The sequence below is a fragment of the Mauremys mutica genome, chromosome 1 (assembly GCF_020497125.1).
Source record: "Mauremys mutica isolate MM-2020 ecotype Southern chromosome 1, ASM2049712v1, whole genome shotgun sequence".
NCBI lineage: Eukaryota > Metazoa > Chordata > Testudines > Geoemydidae > Mauremys > Mauremys mutica.
The window spans coordinates 20,894,573-20,908,488 of record NC_059072.1 but is presented as its reverse complement, the minus strand read 5'-3'; the positions used below and the strand labels follow the sequence as shown (position 1 = coordinate 20,908,488).

Sequence of the window (13,916 nt, the reverse complement as noted above, 5' to 3'; positions counted from 1 at the left end):
TGGAAAAATACATTATTATATTAGAAAAAATCACCAGGAAATTACAAAACTAAAATAAGGTCAGCTGTTTCTATAGTAACAAGAGTAAATGCAGTTGTTCAATGCCACAAAAGGAAATTAAAAATGCAAAACATTAGTGTATTTTTTTCTATTTCTAATTCTTTAGTAAATATGACTTGAATGGCTTACAGAATTTTGAAAAAAAAATCATTGCAACATTTTAGTATAACAAAGTTTTAAATGTGTGTTATTTCCCAAACACAAAAGGGAAAGGCTATAAATGGATCTTTTAAGCAGGGGCGGCTCTAGCCATTTCGCCGCCCCAAGCACGGCGGCACGCCACGGGGGGCGCTCTGCCGGTCGCTGGTCCTGCGGCTCCGGTGGACCTCTCGCAGACGTGCCTGCGGAGGGTCTGCTGGTCCCGCGGCTCCGGTGGACTTCCCGCAGGCGTGCCTGCGGAGGGTCTGCTGGTCCCGTGGCTCCGGTGGACCTCCTGCAGGCGTGCCTGTGGACGCTCCACCGAAGCCGCGGGACCAGCGGACCCTCTGCAGGCACGCCTGCGGGAGGTCGACCGGAGTCGCCTGACGCCCTCCCGGCGACTGGCAGAGCGCCCCCCGCGGCATGCCGCCCCAAGCACACGCTTGGCGTCCTGGGGCCTGGAGCCGCCCCTGCTTTTAAGGCACATTATATATGAGGTTAAAAACAATATAAACACATGTTTAAATACTTTTGCCATCAAGATCTTTAGGACAAATGTATTTTGGGACAAATATTAGGAGGTCAATTTTTATTCTGTATGTGCACAGATCCCTATTGTTAAACTGTTTGACAACATTATTTATCCAGTAGACCAGCATGGATACAATAAAATGAGATATCAAATGTTGATGTTTGTCCAGATAGTGATTAATTGCTTCTAATGAGCCATTATAATCTATTATGTAAATATTCATAGCTCACAGATTTGCTGCAAATGACTGATTGACTGCATTTATCAGCCTGCTCTATAACTCAGCTCATAATGAAACTCCTGATCAAATTTTCTGCTTAAAAACCAAAGGTCCTGTTCTGATCCAAGATACTAATTCTTAATACCACAATCTGTTCCATCATCTAATCAGGAGAAACCCTGAAACGGAGTCTCTCTCACACAGTTAAAATAATCTTTGCTGGCCTTCTACCTTCAGAAAGCCAGCGTGCTTCTGGAATTCCATATGAAGGCTTACGGATCAAGCTGTGTTTCAGTCAAAGCTGTCATGAATTCTATGATTTTTTTCAAGTTTAAAGGAAACTATTGTGAACTTTTTGTTTGATTATTTGGGTATTTTGCATGCGGTTGGGTGGGTTGAGTGGAGTTGGGAATTTCACTGAGAATCTTGAGAGCAGCCATTTTAAACCCTAGGCTGCATAAGAAGTTATGGCCCTGATCCTGCATCAGAGAGCACACAGACTGACTACTGCACCTGTACAGAGTCCCATTGAAGTCAACGGGGTCCTATGCCAGTAAAGCAGTCCCCCTCTCATACTGTTAATTGCATGATCAGGCCTTATGTAAGAGTTACCTCAGTAAAACCAACATGGCATCAAAAAAATTAGATCACTCAACAGTTAGTAACTGCTTTAATTTCTCCAGTTTCTTCCTCTCCCAGGATATTTTTTGTTAGTGGCTTGAAAAAATAAAATTGAGATTCATGGTGGGCTTATAAAGAACAGCAATGGCAGCATGGAGGTGTCCACAGAGTCAAGGCATTTTATGGCCTATGTGTAACAAAGCATGTCAGCATGTGTCCACCTAAGCAAACCCAGAACCTTCAGGACCACAAGCCTCCTGTATTTGCAGCCACTAAGCAGAAGTCCTTTATCCTCAATGGGGAAAAATCATTAGCGGGAGACAAGATCATACGCGCTAAACCAGTGAGGCATGGTAAACATCAGTGTTCATCTCAGACTTTTGGAATTTCCTCATATCTGAGTGGTAGGTTTTCCAAATTTACCATAGGATTAACACTAATAGCCTCATATTTAAAGGGGCGAAATCCCTCTGAGAAGGGAACCATTAGGATTTAAATTCTCAGAGGTAACCAATAGGAACTACTCATGTTAATCAAATTAAACAATGTTTGCAGGATTGGAGCCTTAATATTTTCATACATATTTAATAATCTATGGGATATAATCAATGTCTGGCAGCTTTGGGCCAAAAAAGATAAAATCTAAGGGCAATGATTTTATGTTTTATGGAGGTCAGGACATAACATTTCTTGGCTACTCATTGTAAATTAACTTTACCTGATCAAAACATTTGCAATTGTACTAAAATTAGGAAACTTCCATGAGCTCTTTAACAAGAACACAATTGCTCCATGACACAAGTATATATAGATGGTCTGTACAGATGTAACATAGTTCATGGCCGACAAAGCAGTGTAGGAATTATTCAAAATTAAAAAAAGTTATAAAGAAGGGAGTTTTCAATATTATGGTGTATATGAAAGGAAATAATTTGATAATTTTAGCTAATTTAGGGCCAAGATTTGAAAAAAATAAGTTTAAAATTAGACTTCTAAATTCATAGCTAGGCACCTAAAGAAGTAACCTGATTTTTAAAAGTGCTAACACCCACTGATTTCAATGCCCACTGTTGGGTGCTTAGCACTTTTGAAAATTATACTTATTTAGGTGTCTAAGTATGAAGTTTGGAGTCCCACTTTATGTACCCAATTTTTAAAAAAATATTGACTTTGTGGTTTATGATTTGCTACAGTGTGTAAAAAAAGCACGACTTTAAAATATATTTGCATATATTACTCATACAAATGGTCTGGGCTCAGAAATTGCATTTCTACTCCTGTCTGCTACTTGCTATTGCATAGGCATTCCCTAAGACTAACAGAAACGCATACAGACCTCTCTCTTTTTAGGGAGCAAAGATATTTTAAAATCAGTATTCCATATTACTTGTACTGAAAAATTGCCTCTAACACAAGAAATGGCAGCTGTCTTTGGCTAAAAAAAGAAAAAAAAAGTCACTTTTACAACTCTGCTTAGGACTGACTGGACTAATTGAAATCACATCCATGCAAAGAGACAGATTTAAAAAAAATACAAAGTGAGCTCTTTTATATTGGAACTGGTTTCCTTCAGAAGATATGTTGTAATACTCCAAAGTAACTGTCCAAAACACCACACTCTGGGCTTGCTTAGATGAAGAGTTTGGTATGTCCACACTACACAATCCTGAGCAAAATAGGTAGGTAGACTTTTATTTTAGGTGTAGACAAGGGTTAGGTGCGCATCAACCTGGGTTTAAATCTACAGTGGATTAACTTGTTACACATTAGTTGGCAGTGTGGACTCTGCTACCGCACACTAAAAGTTCCCACTTACACAGTGACCTGCTTTTATTTCAAAGTGGAGTAGATCAAAGCACACTAGCAAACTTTTAGTGAGTGACAGAAGGGTCCACATGGACAGTTAGTGTGCGGCACTCTTGTTGCATTGTTAATTTACAGCAGAACTTGCTACGCAATAACTCTTCTCTGACATCCCTTCTGATTGCACCATAGAGGGTGCTTGTATGGGGTTTTAGCCATTCCTATACAACATTGCATCACTGTTCAAAGGAAAGAGTCTCCTTTCCCTCTTTACTTTATGTCCAAGTTGTATGGATTTCCCCACGGCCACCAAGTTATTTGGTTCTGGTTGGTACCCCATACGTCCCATTCATATTTGCACCTAATATCACACCCAGACTTACACCTATAGTTTCTGCATCCAATCAAAGCATCTGCCCATTCCTTCACTAGCTTCCTCTCAAGTCCCATATAAAGTTTGTGCTTCACCACCATTGTGGCCCTCAACCAACTCTGTCATTACCAGCATCTTTGTCCTCACCTCCTCATATTACTCTTTGTGGTGCCCAGGCCATACCCATGCTGCCCTCCTCAATGCCCTCTGTGTCCTTCTCCCAGTCTCTTCTTTATGCATTCTCTCTTCTGTGTCCCTTACACTCAGAACTCCCATCTTACAACCGTGTCCCTTACAACTCAGAACACATAAGCTTCACACATTTCTTCCACAGAGATGACAAACCACCAAAGAGAGGAGCTTTGCTACTGACTTTGAGGGGTGTGGGATTGGGTTGGTCCATCTGCTTTGGAACTCCTTCAAGCCAGGTGCAACACCAAGCACTCAAAAATAAAATCATCATTAATACTCCTGCCTGTGAATGTGCTCCCTTACTGTGCAGGAATAATACATAAGCTGCACAGGAAGTCTTGTGGCTACATATGATTCCAGAGGGCAACAGATCCAAGAGTGTCAAGCACCAGTAAGCTAGAAAGTGTCTTCAATAAAAGGAATGGTAGAGAGCCACCTGTTTAACAAGATTTATTTTTTGATTGCCTCCAGAGTGGGGGAACCAGATCTTGGATGTGAAAAGCCAGGGCACCTGTCATGGGGGAGAATATGGTTGTACAGGGAATGGGTTTGGTGAGCCACGGGAGGATGAGAATTAAATAGAAGCCCACTACTTCCTTTCCTCTGCCAGGACATTGCTCCTGTTCCTTCCTAGCCACCTTATGGTTTTGACTCTCTGGACCAAGAAGGCTGGGTCAAGGACTTGAGTGACAGGGCTCACTGGACAGCTTTAGGAACAGGAGAAGAGGAGAAGCTGGGTGTCATCATGTGGCAGGCTGGTTGAGGGGTGGTCCTGCTGGTGCACATGCACTTGAGCCAGCCGGCTTTCTATTTAATAATAATTTCTCCAGTTCCATTGACTGACAGCTCCTAGTGCTGGCCAATCTGCAAGGCTTTATGAGAAATGGGACAAAGCAAAATTATTTGTAAAAATGAAATGGCCATTGGGATAAGCTCAGAAAAAAGAGGCAGCAATTGTTCCCAGGGACATGTGGTCAGCCTAATAATGAATAAGTTGTGAACTGAGTTAGAATAGATCTAAAAAGTATATCAGATTCAGAACCAGATCAAAACCGGCCCTTACATTCTAGGTATTTGTCACAAATAAATAATGTAACTGTAGAATAGTATTATAAACAACTGTGGTTTTATCCAGGATCTCTTTATGTACTACATAATAATAGAGAGAAGGCCAACTTTTAATATGGATTGGGGGTCCAATCCCACTCTCTTTAGCTCCAAAGCAACTTCAATTAACTTCACTGGAAGGTGCTGAGGTCCTATATAGCCTTATCCTCCATTATGCAGAGCTCATCCTGTGATGGGCTGCGTGCGTTCAGTTCCCATCTTCCTTCACTGGGAATTGAGGGCACTCAGCACAGTAGAGAGATACTCAGCACTGTGCAGACTCGGGCCCTTAATTATGAAAAGCCTACCTTCCCTGAAATAAAAACTTCAGGGTCAGACCCCAAAATGCACAGAAACTTACAGAAAAATGACTTGCGGCTTCTCAGTTTACAATAGTGTGAGATCAAATACAGGGAAAGCAAATGTTATTCATCTTCTAAACCAAGATTTCCCCTTTAAATTCAAAATGATATAGCTTATGAACAAAGGGAAGCAATGCTTTTTCAAAATAATAAATTTGGGTTATGTATAAGTACAGGAAGCAACCACCCCTACTTCACAATCATGCAAATTATTCTTTTGTGGTAATTATTGTCACTTACAAACAATATAGTGCATGCAAAATTTTGGGTTTTTTTTATTGTGCAGTAAATACACACAAGAAAAGTTAATGGAGCACATACAATGAAAAGCAGATGATAACTTAAACATGTGTGTTTCATTCTCTTTCAGAGTGACTATGATATTTAAACAGTTTTAAAATGTATTAAATTTGACTAGAGTCAAACCAAGTGGATGCATAACTTGCAGTTATTTAGTACTTAACACCAGCTTAACATTCTGCTGTATTTATTTATATTAAACACTTTTTAATTACACCATTTATAATACATCAGAGAGGTTCCTTCTCATGAACCTAAGTGAGATAAGCTCTTGTGCTTATCTGGCAGAAGTACTGTATAAGGTCCACATAAGACCAGCTAAGCTGGTTAATCCATCAATGGAAGTGAAATATTTTAAGCAAGTTTATTGATGAATGAGGTTACCTTATGCCATCTAAGCAATAAATTTTCTTACATCATCACAATTCTGAATGCACAGAAGTCCACATGACAAGATATATTTTAACAGACCAGAATATTCATTTGCTATCACATTAAACTCTCTACAGTTCTAATATACAGTACTGACTTTTAGCACATAATACTATTGCTCATAGGGTGTAATTATAATTCTGTGTGCCTCAGGAAGTTGCGTTACTGATTCTTGAGACCCATAATGTAACTTTATGCATCCAGTTTTTCTTACAAGATGCAACTGGTTTTAAAACTTTAGGGGCCAGGTCAGCAATTTTTCAAGAGAAACTGTGTAAAAAAAAACAACCCAACAATCAAATTTCAAAGGATGAAGCCCCATGTAAGGACTGAAGAGAAGAGTAAATGGGGCACACTTTATATACATATTATTCTATTTATATAATGCAGTTAGAAAAGTAGACACCGACAAATAAAAAGAAAAATGCACAAGCAAACCAAAAGGAAACCAAAACAACAACAAATGACTTGAGCATACTATTGTATTGAAGCACCATCCAGAATCTGCTTTTAGAGTAAAACAAAAACAAAATTAGAAAAGAGAAATTCACAAAAGATGCACAAAGGAACAAAAAAGAATAAGTCCTTGTAGGATGATAAAAATCAGACGCATGCATAGAAATGAGGATTTGTGTTGTGAGAGTAACATAGCAGTCTGAGGCCTAGTTTACCTTCACTGTCTGACATGGCATGCTGGAAGTCATCCATGATGAAGGCTATATCCCGGTCATACCCGCGAGTCCGTGATTCTTCCCTCATATGTTGCTGGACCTCAGGTAACGAATGGCTTGATCCAAACTGCTCCCGGGTATCTGCAGATATTGGTGGCAAGGGTCCAGCTGCAGCTCTTGCCATTCCCATTGGCTGACCAACAGGACTTAAAGGGCTCTCTTCCTCCGAGTTCTGTGCTACTATTGGGATTCTTCCCCTGCTTTGGCTAATAGGTAGACTTGTAGGTTTAGTTCTTCCAGAGGGAGCTGCATGACTAAAAGAAATATCTAATGGTTCAGACTCCTGGGCTTTCAGTCTTAAAGAAGAGCTAGAGGAATCTCTTTTTAATGATAAATCAAGTCCATAGACTGAAGAGGGTCTAGATGAGGGCCTTGATCTACTGCCACTACTATAGGACTTGTCAGCTTCATCTTGTAATGTGGATCTCATTGTTGGACCTAGTGTGGTCCCAAGGCTGGCTCCAAGGGATGATGTCAGTGTTGGCCCCATAAATTTCTGTTGGTCCGTGATATTTTTTCGGAGGCCAAAAGTGATATCATCCTGAAGAAGCCTTGCCCTGGAGGTGATGCCCCCAAGTGATGAAGTACTAGAAGTCATATAGCTTGAATAATCAAGCTCAAGGTCTCGACTTTCCTGGATAGGTGAAAACTTTGACAGTTTGGGGTCCATCAAAGCCTTCTTGTGCTTTGACTGCTTTTGGTAGAGGAGGGCTGCTGGGAGCTGCTTGGCCGCTTGTTTCTCAAGTGTGAGCCTGCTGATGCTATATTTCTCAGATTTGGGAAAATGCCTGTAGCTGGTATCTGCATGGTAATACTGAGAAAGGCCAGCAAGGTGATCGAGACTTTCCGCACCCCTTCGGAACTCCTGCTTGATCTGATGTTTCAGAAGCTTTAGCTCATAAGGATCTTCCATTGGATCTTCATCTGCTTTCACGTAAGTATGCAATCTAGAAGAAGTTTGCAGTGGTGCTAGGAAGTCCGTCACTTCCTGTGCTCTCCGGGCTTCAGTGGTTCGAAGAAGCCGATCAGTTTTTGTCAGATCCTTCTCATGGAGGCTAAAAGCAGAGCTCAGTGTTGCCGTTCCCTTTGTAAGCTCTCCTATATCATCCAGCAGCACATAGTTTCGTGGTGTGTGATGATGGTCTATGTCTGCATAGAATGAATCTGCAGATATGCTTGATATGGGGCTGCTCGCCATGCTGCTTCTCTCATCCAGCCCTATCCTTAAATCCAAGGTATTGTATTTGCTGCCAAGATGGGAAACTGCATAAGTAGTATCAGTGGAAACAGGTGCTATCATGAGAGGCTGATTACGAATCACATCATAGTTTGATGTTATTTTAGGCTCCAAATATAATGTAGTTTGCCTTGGCTTTTGCTGTATCACCATCATTTGTGACGGGAGTTGATATGATGACTGTTGGGTTGGTGGAGGCTGAGCTTGGGGAGTAAAGGACATGGTTGCCACAGGCTGGAAGGCTGACTGGGTTTGATAGGGTGAAACCTGTTGATGATATAAAGTCTGCTGTGGTTGGTAATGTGACTGTTGTGTATACTGAGTTGGTGCTTGAGTAGGGAGAGCAGGAGAAGAATATTGATATTGTGTATATGGGCTTGTAGGGGGAGCAAACTGAGTTTCTGGCTGGGTCTGCGGTGGCATGAATTGATTAAATTCTGTCTGTGGCGCAGTTCGTGGTCTTTCCAAGCCATGCTGGGCTTCCATTCTAGTAGGCCTGGTATTATTAACTTCACTGTCTGACATGTAATCACGTTCTTCTGCTACTCCTTGGAGATAGGCACGCTCTCTCTTTTCTCTTTCCTTTAACAAGGCTTCTTTCCGCCTATTGATGCCCATTTCCAAGTACCGCAGTTTGGCATCTATTTCTTTTTCTTCCTCATCTAGCTCTGCTTGCTTCTTCCTAAGCTTGGCTGACTCTCGTTCTACCAGATCCAATTCCCTGTCTATATCCTGGAGAATTTTAGCTCTGGCCATGGTGTTGGTTCTACAGATCCTTCTGCGTGAAACTGACCCCACAGTAGTGAATGCTGACTGGGTCCCTGTGGTAGCATCTTCTGGAGGTGGGTTGGGTAGAGTCCTCTTTACTTTCTTCTGGGTGCCCGAAGTTATACCTGAAGAACCTTTAGCCTATAATAAAAGAAACAAAACTGAGTCACTATTCTGGAAACTTAAATTCTAATACACTGCAGGCTGGTAAGAACACTTTTTAGCATTGCTTCAGATCTTAAACATATGCTGTACCTGCTGTAGAGGAGTTTGAGACATCTGAAAATAGGCAACAGAAAAAGACATACAAGGGTGTATTCAGAGCCTGTTTAGATAAGTCATCTAATTCAAAACAGGGCAGGCACCAAAGAATTGCCACTGATGCTTTACATGGCATACCGGCCTAGGACTTATTCTTTATTAGTTTAAGGTTCAGAATTGTTCTATCAGCTCTACTGCAGTCCCACCGAGTTTTTGATTTGCCATTTTATTCTTATACTCTGACACACGGTGAGTACCTGTATACACACATACATATAAACACACTCCCTCCATACAATATTCTCATGACAACTCTGGGCCAGGTCCTGAGCACATGCTAAGCATCCACAACTCATACTGAAAGTCAGTGGCTGAAGCAGCTCTTTATGGTGCCAACACAACCCATTGTCAGGTGGAGAACTGGAGAAGCTGTGACTAACCCTCTGGAGAGTGGTTGATACTCTGTCCCCATCACTATTGACTGCCTTATCCCCACTGCCAGAGCTCTGTTCTGCACAAGAGGTCAGCAACCCCTGCTTGGCTCCCCTCAAATGTGACTGTCCTTGCAGAAGGAGGTTAGTTCCAAAACTGGGGAACTCTTCATGGCATTAGCGGCAGTGGCAGGACGTGATACCAAGCGAGGTCACAGACGGACCTATATAAATACAAGTGGTGAACTTCTAGTTAATTTTTTCAAAAGCTCCCAAGTCACATTCAAGTGAAGCAGACAGTTTTGCAAATAGGTCTACTAAGTTACATAGATGCACTGGAAATTTTGTTCTGTCTCCCTCTGCTCTGCGTAAGCTTTGCCTCAGTAAAGACCAGAGCTCATGGCCTTAAGTATACATGTAGAACAATTACTTCAGTCCCCATAGAAATGGAGTCACCGTGATGTTAGAACATGGAAGCTATTTAACAGCCTATGTAAACACTAAAAAGCAGATTAAGACAAGAACTGAAGAATTTTATATGCCAGCTAGATACCTGCTTCTACCTCTGTATGTGCAACAAAAGTGTAGCACTCTGACAATTGTCAATTTAAAATGTACTTTTTGCTGAAGTAAATGTTACTGCAATCAGATAAGAAGTCAACAAGATTAATTTTAATTACCATAGGAGATATTTATTTCCAAGCTACAATGTGTTGTCAACTAATAGTTGAAAAAAATTGGAAAAAAAAGAGAAGTACTAATAACCTTCTTTGCCAGCCCCCTGTTAACCGTAACCTTATCAAGTCAAAATAATCAACTCAATGTCATTTGTCATGGGTCTTTAAACAAACTTTCACCACGTTCTGAAGGGCCATTTAAAGCTCTTTTCTTCCTCATAATCTAAATTCCATCAACTTCTGCATGCTTTGCATTTCAATAAATGTAATTTCATTTTAGTTTCAACTTCCTGTGGCCATTTCCCAAACCCATATTGTGCCAACAAATCAAAGGAGCTAATTTTTTCTCACTCAGTGTGCAGTTATAATCAAAGAGAAATTAATCATCTACAGTAGGTCTAGTTGGCTGTTAATTTATATTGTAAATTCAGCCTCTAGCGATGCTTCCCCCACCCCCTCCCAATCTGAAATAGCTATCACAGAAGGTGATTGATATCAGGGAAGAGCCATTAACTGCAAACTCATTAAAGGTATATAATACTTTGAAGAATGATTATGCTGTGATGATGGCAATGCTAGTGGGTAAACCTGTACATCAGTTTATACCACATTTTATTAACAAAATGTGTCTTGTTTTCATTTAAAACACCAAAAAGTCAAAATTGATAGATTGCTCATGAAGAAAAAGAGCAAATTAAGGGCTTGATCCTGTGAGGTACAGAGTACTTCTGTCAAGGCTGAATCCCAACTCTGTCACTCCAAGTGCAGAAGTGGGGCCCACAAGGATTTTAAAAAATAATATTTGCCACACCAGGCTTGTATTAAACTCCCAAGGTTACAGCTTTTCTCTGTCCTTGGCTTGGTAAACACTGCCACCACTCAAATGCAAAATAAATAAATAAATAAAAAACTTTGAACCCAGGAAGAAGCACTTGAGAATTCCTCCCTGTGGGGTACCCTCAAGCCCTTTCACCCCCCACCCCCTCCAAGGGAAGAGCTGAGAATGAAAACAAAGGAAATTAGCTGGGGCTACCAGCTAATCAAACAACATGCACAAACCTCGTAGGACACCAAAAATTCAATCCTGTTCTTAAAAAAGGTAAATTTTATTAAAAACAAAAAGAAGAAAATACATCTGGAACTTAGACTTTTGCTAGTTTTTAAAAGAGCAATTCCAAAAATCAAGAACCCAAAATAGCTTTCTTGGGGGTTAGCTTAAAGGTTACAAGCAAACAAATGCATCAGGGATTAGCACAGAGGAGTCCACTAGCCAAAAAGAAATACAAGAAATAACCCTAATCGCATTTAGCTAAATATTCTGATCTAGTTACACATTTGGAGGTCAGATAAGTAGTTCTACGCATGATCTGATGATTTATGACCGTACCTGGAATAAGATGCTTATAGCATGGCTGCTCTATCTCCAGCCCAGAGAACAGACAGAGGGAAAGTTTCTTTCCCAATTTTAAGAAGTTCTAGCTTCCCATTGGCTCTTTTGGTCAGGTGCCCACGTTTTTTTCTTTACCTGGGGCAGTGGTTCTCAAAGCTGGTCCGCCGCTTGTATAGGGAAAGCCCCTGGTGGGCTGGGCTGGTTTGTTTACCTGCCGCGTCCGCAGGTCCGGCCGATCGCAGCTCCCACTGGCTGCGGTTGGCCGCTCCAGGCCAACGGGGGCTGTGGGAAGGATGGCCAGCACATCCCTTGGCCCGTGCCGCTTCCCGCAGCCCCATTGGCCTGGAGCGGCGAAGCACGGACAGTGGAAGCTGCGATTGGCTGAACCTGCGAACGCAGCAGGTAAACAAACCGGCCCGGCCCACCAGGGGCTTTCCCTGAACAAGTGGCAGACAGGCTTTGAGAACCACTGACCTGGGGGACTTTTTAACCCTTTACAGGTAAAGCAAGTAAAGAACATCTACCAAGAGGGATTTTACAGCTAGCTGGCTGGCCGGGTGTCCATCAAAGGGAGCGATCCCCCACTTTATTCATCACAACTTCGAAAGAAACATCTATAATGCACACATCTTATGAAGGTGTATAGCCCCAAAACCATGAGTCTAGATGGTAAGGCATGGCTTAGACCAGTAAAGACATCCCTGAAACTATAGCATGAACCCACGTATGTATCCACAATGTTCTCGACTTGCACCAGCAGTGTCTCCCTGTCAGTGTAATATCCTCCTGCCTCCCCACTGCTGAACCCTTTCCCCACAAAAAGAAAAGACTCGGGCAGTGGGGACAGGCTCTGGCAGGGAGAGACAGTGGGGAAAGACTGGCTGTGGGGAGTCAGCAGGGAAAGGTTCTGTCAGCCCCCCACTATAGAGGCTTCTGCTGCCACAGAGAGAGACTCTGGAAGTGGGGAAAGACTATGGTGCGGGGAGGCAGAGGGAAAAGGCTTCAGCAGCTGGGAGATGCCTTTCCCTGTTGCCCTCCTCCAGAGCCTTTCACTGACACATGTAGCTACACGCTGCAGTATGAAAACAGCTTCCTTTTCTCTGCAGCACGTAGCTACATGCCACTGTCACTAATGTACAGTAAAGATGTATGCTTAGAAGAACTGAGCACCTTCAATTCCTATTTGTGTAGTACAGGCATATAAAAATATTGCTCAGGCATGCAGGAGTGAAATCAAGAAGGCCAAATCACACTTGGAGTTGCAGCTAGCAAGAGATGTTAAGAGTAACAAGAAGGGTTTCTTCAGGTATGGTAGCAACAAGAAGGTAGTCAAGGAAAGTGTGGGCCCCTTACTGAATAAAGGAGGCAACCTAGTGACAGAGGATGTGGAAAAAGCTAATGTCCTTAATACTTTTTTTGCCTCTGTCTTCACAAGCAAGGTCAGCTCCCAGACTGCTGCACTGGGTAGCACAGCATGGGGAGGAGGCAACCAGCCCTCTGTGGAGAAAAAAGTGGTTCGGGACTATTTAGAAAAGCTGGATGAGCACAAGTCCATGGGGCTGGATACACTGCATCTGAGGGTGCTAAAGGAGTTGGCGGATGTGACTGCAGAGCCATTGGCCATTATGTTTGAAAACACATGGTGATTGGGGGAGGTCCCAGATGACTGGAAAAAGGCTCATGTAGTGCCCATCTTTAAAAAGGGGAAGGAGGAGGATCTGGGGAACTACAGGCCAGTCAGCCTTACCTCAGTCCCTGGAAAAATCATGGAGCAGGTCCTCAAGGAATCAATTCTGAAGCACTTAGAGGAGGGGAAAGTGACAGGAACAGTCAGCAGTGGACGTGTTATTCCATGACTTTAGCAAAGCATTTGATATGGTCTCCCACAGTATTCTTGCCAGCAAGTTAAAGAAGTATGGGCTGGATGAATGGACTATAAGGTGGATAGAAAGCTGGCTAGATCGTCAGGCTCAACGGGTAGTGATCAATGGCTCCATGTCTAGTTGGCAGCCGGTATCAAGCGGAGCGCTCCAAGGATCAGTCCTGGGGCCAGTTTTGTTCAATATCTTCATTATTGATCTGGAGGATGGCATGGACTGCACTCTCAGCAAGTTTGCAGATAACACTAAACTGGGAGGAGTGGTAGATATGCTAGAGGGTAGGGATAGAATACAGAGGGACCTAAACAAATTAGAGGATTGGGCCAAAAGAAATCTGATGAGGTTCAACAAGGACAAGTGCAGAGTCCCGCACTTAAGATGGAAGAATCCCATGCACTGCT

At 42.3% G+C, this 13,916-nt stretch overlaps 1 protein-coding gene across 3 annotated transcripts in view; it reads right to left on the bottom strand.

The window, feature by feature from the left end:
* The window catches only part of PCLO (piccolo presynaptic cytomatrix protein), a 541,568-nt gene that overhangs the window by 200,738 nt on the left and 326,914 nt on the right, over positions 1 to 13,916 (bottom strand). For all 3 annotated transcript variants that reach the window (XM_045030493.1, XM_045030503.1, XM_045030514.1), the window contains exon 7: positions 6,812 to 9,017. In XM_045030493.1, coding sequence (XP_044886428.1) covers positions 6,812 to 9,017 — 2,206 coding nt within the window. The remainder of the gene's footprint in view (positions 1 to 6,811; positions 9,018 to 13,916) is intronic.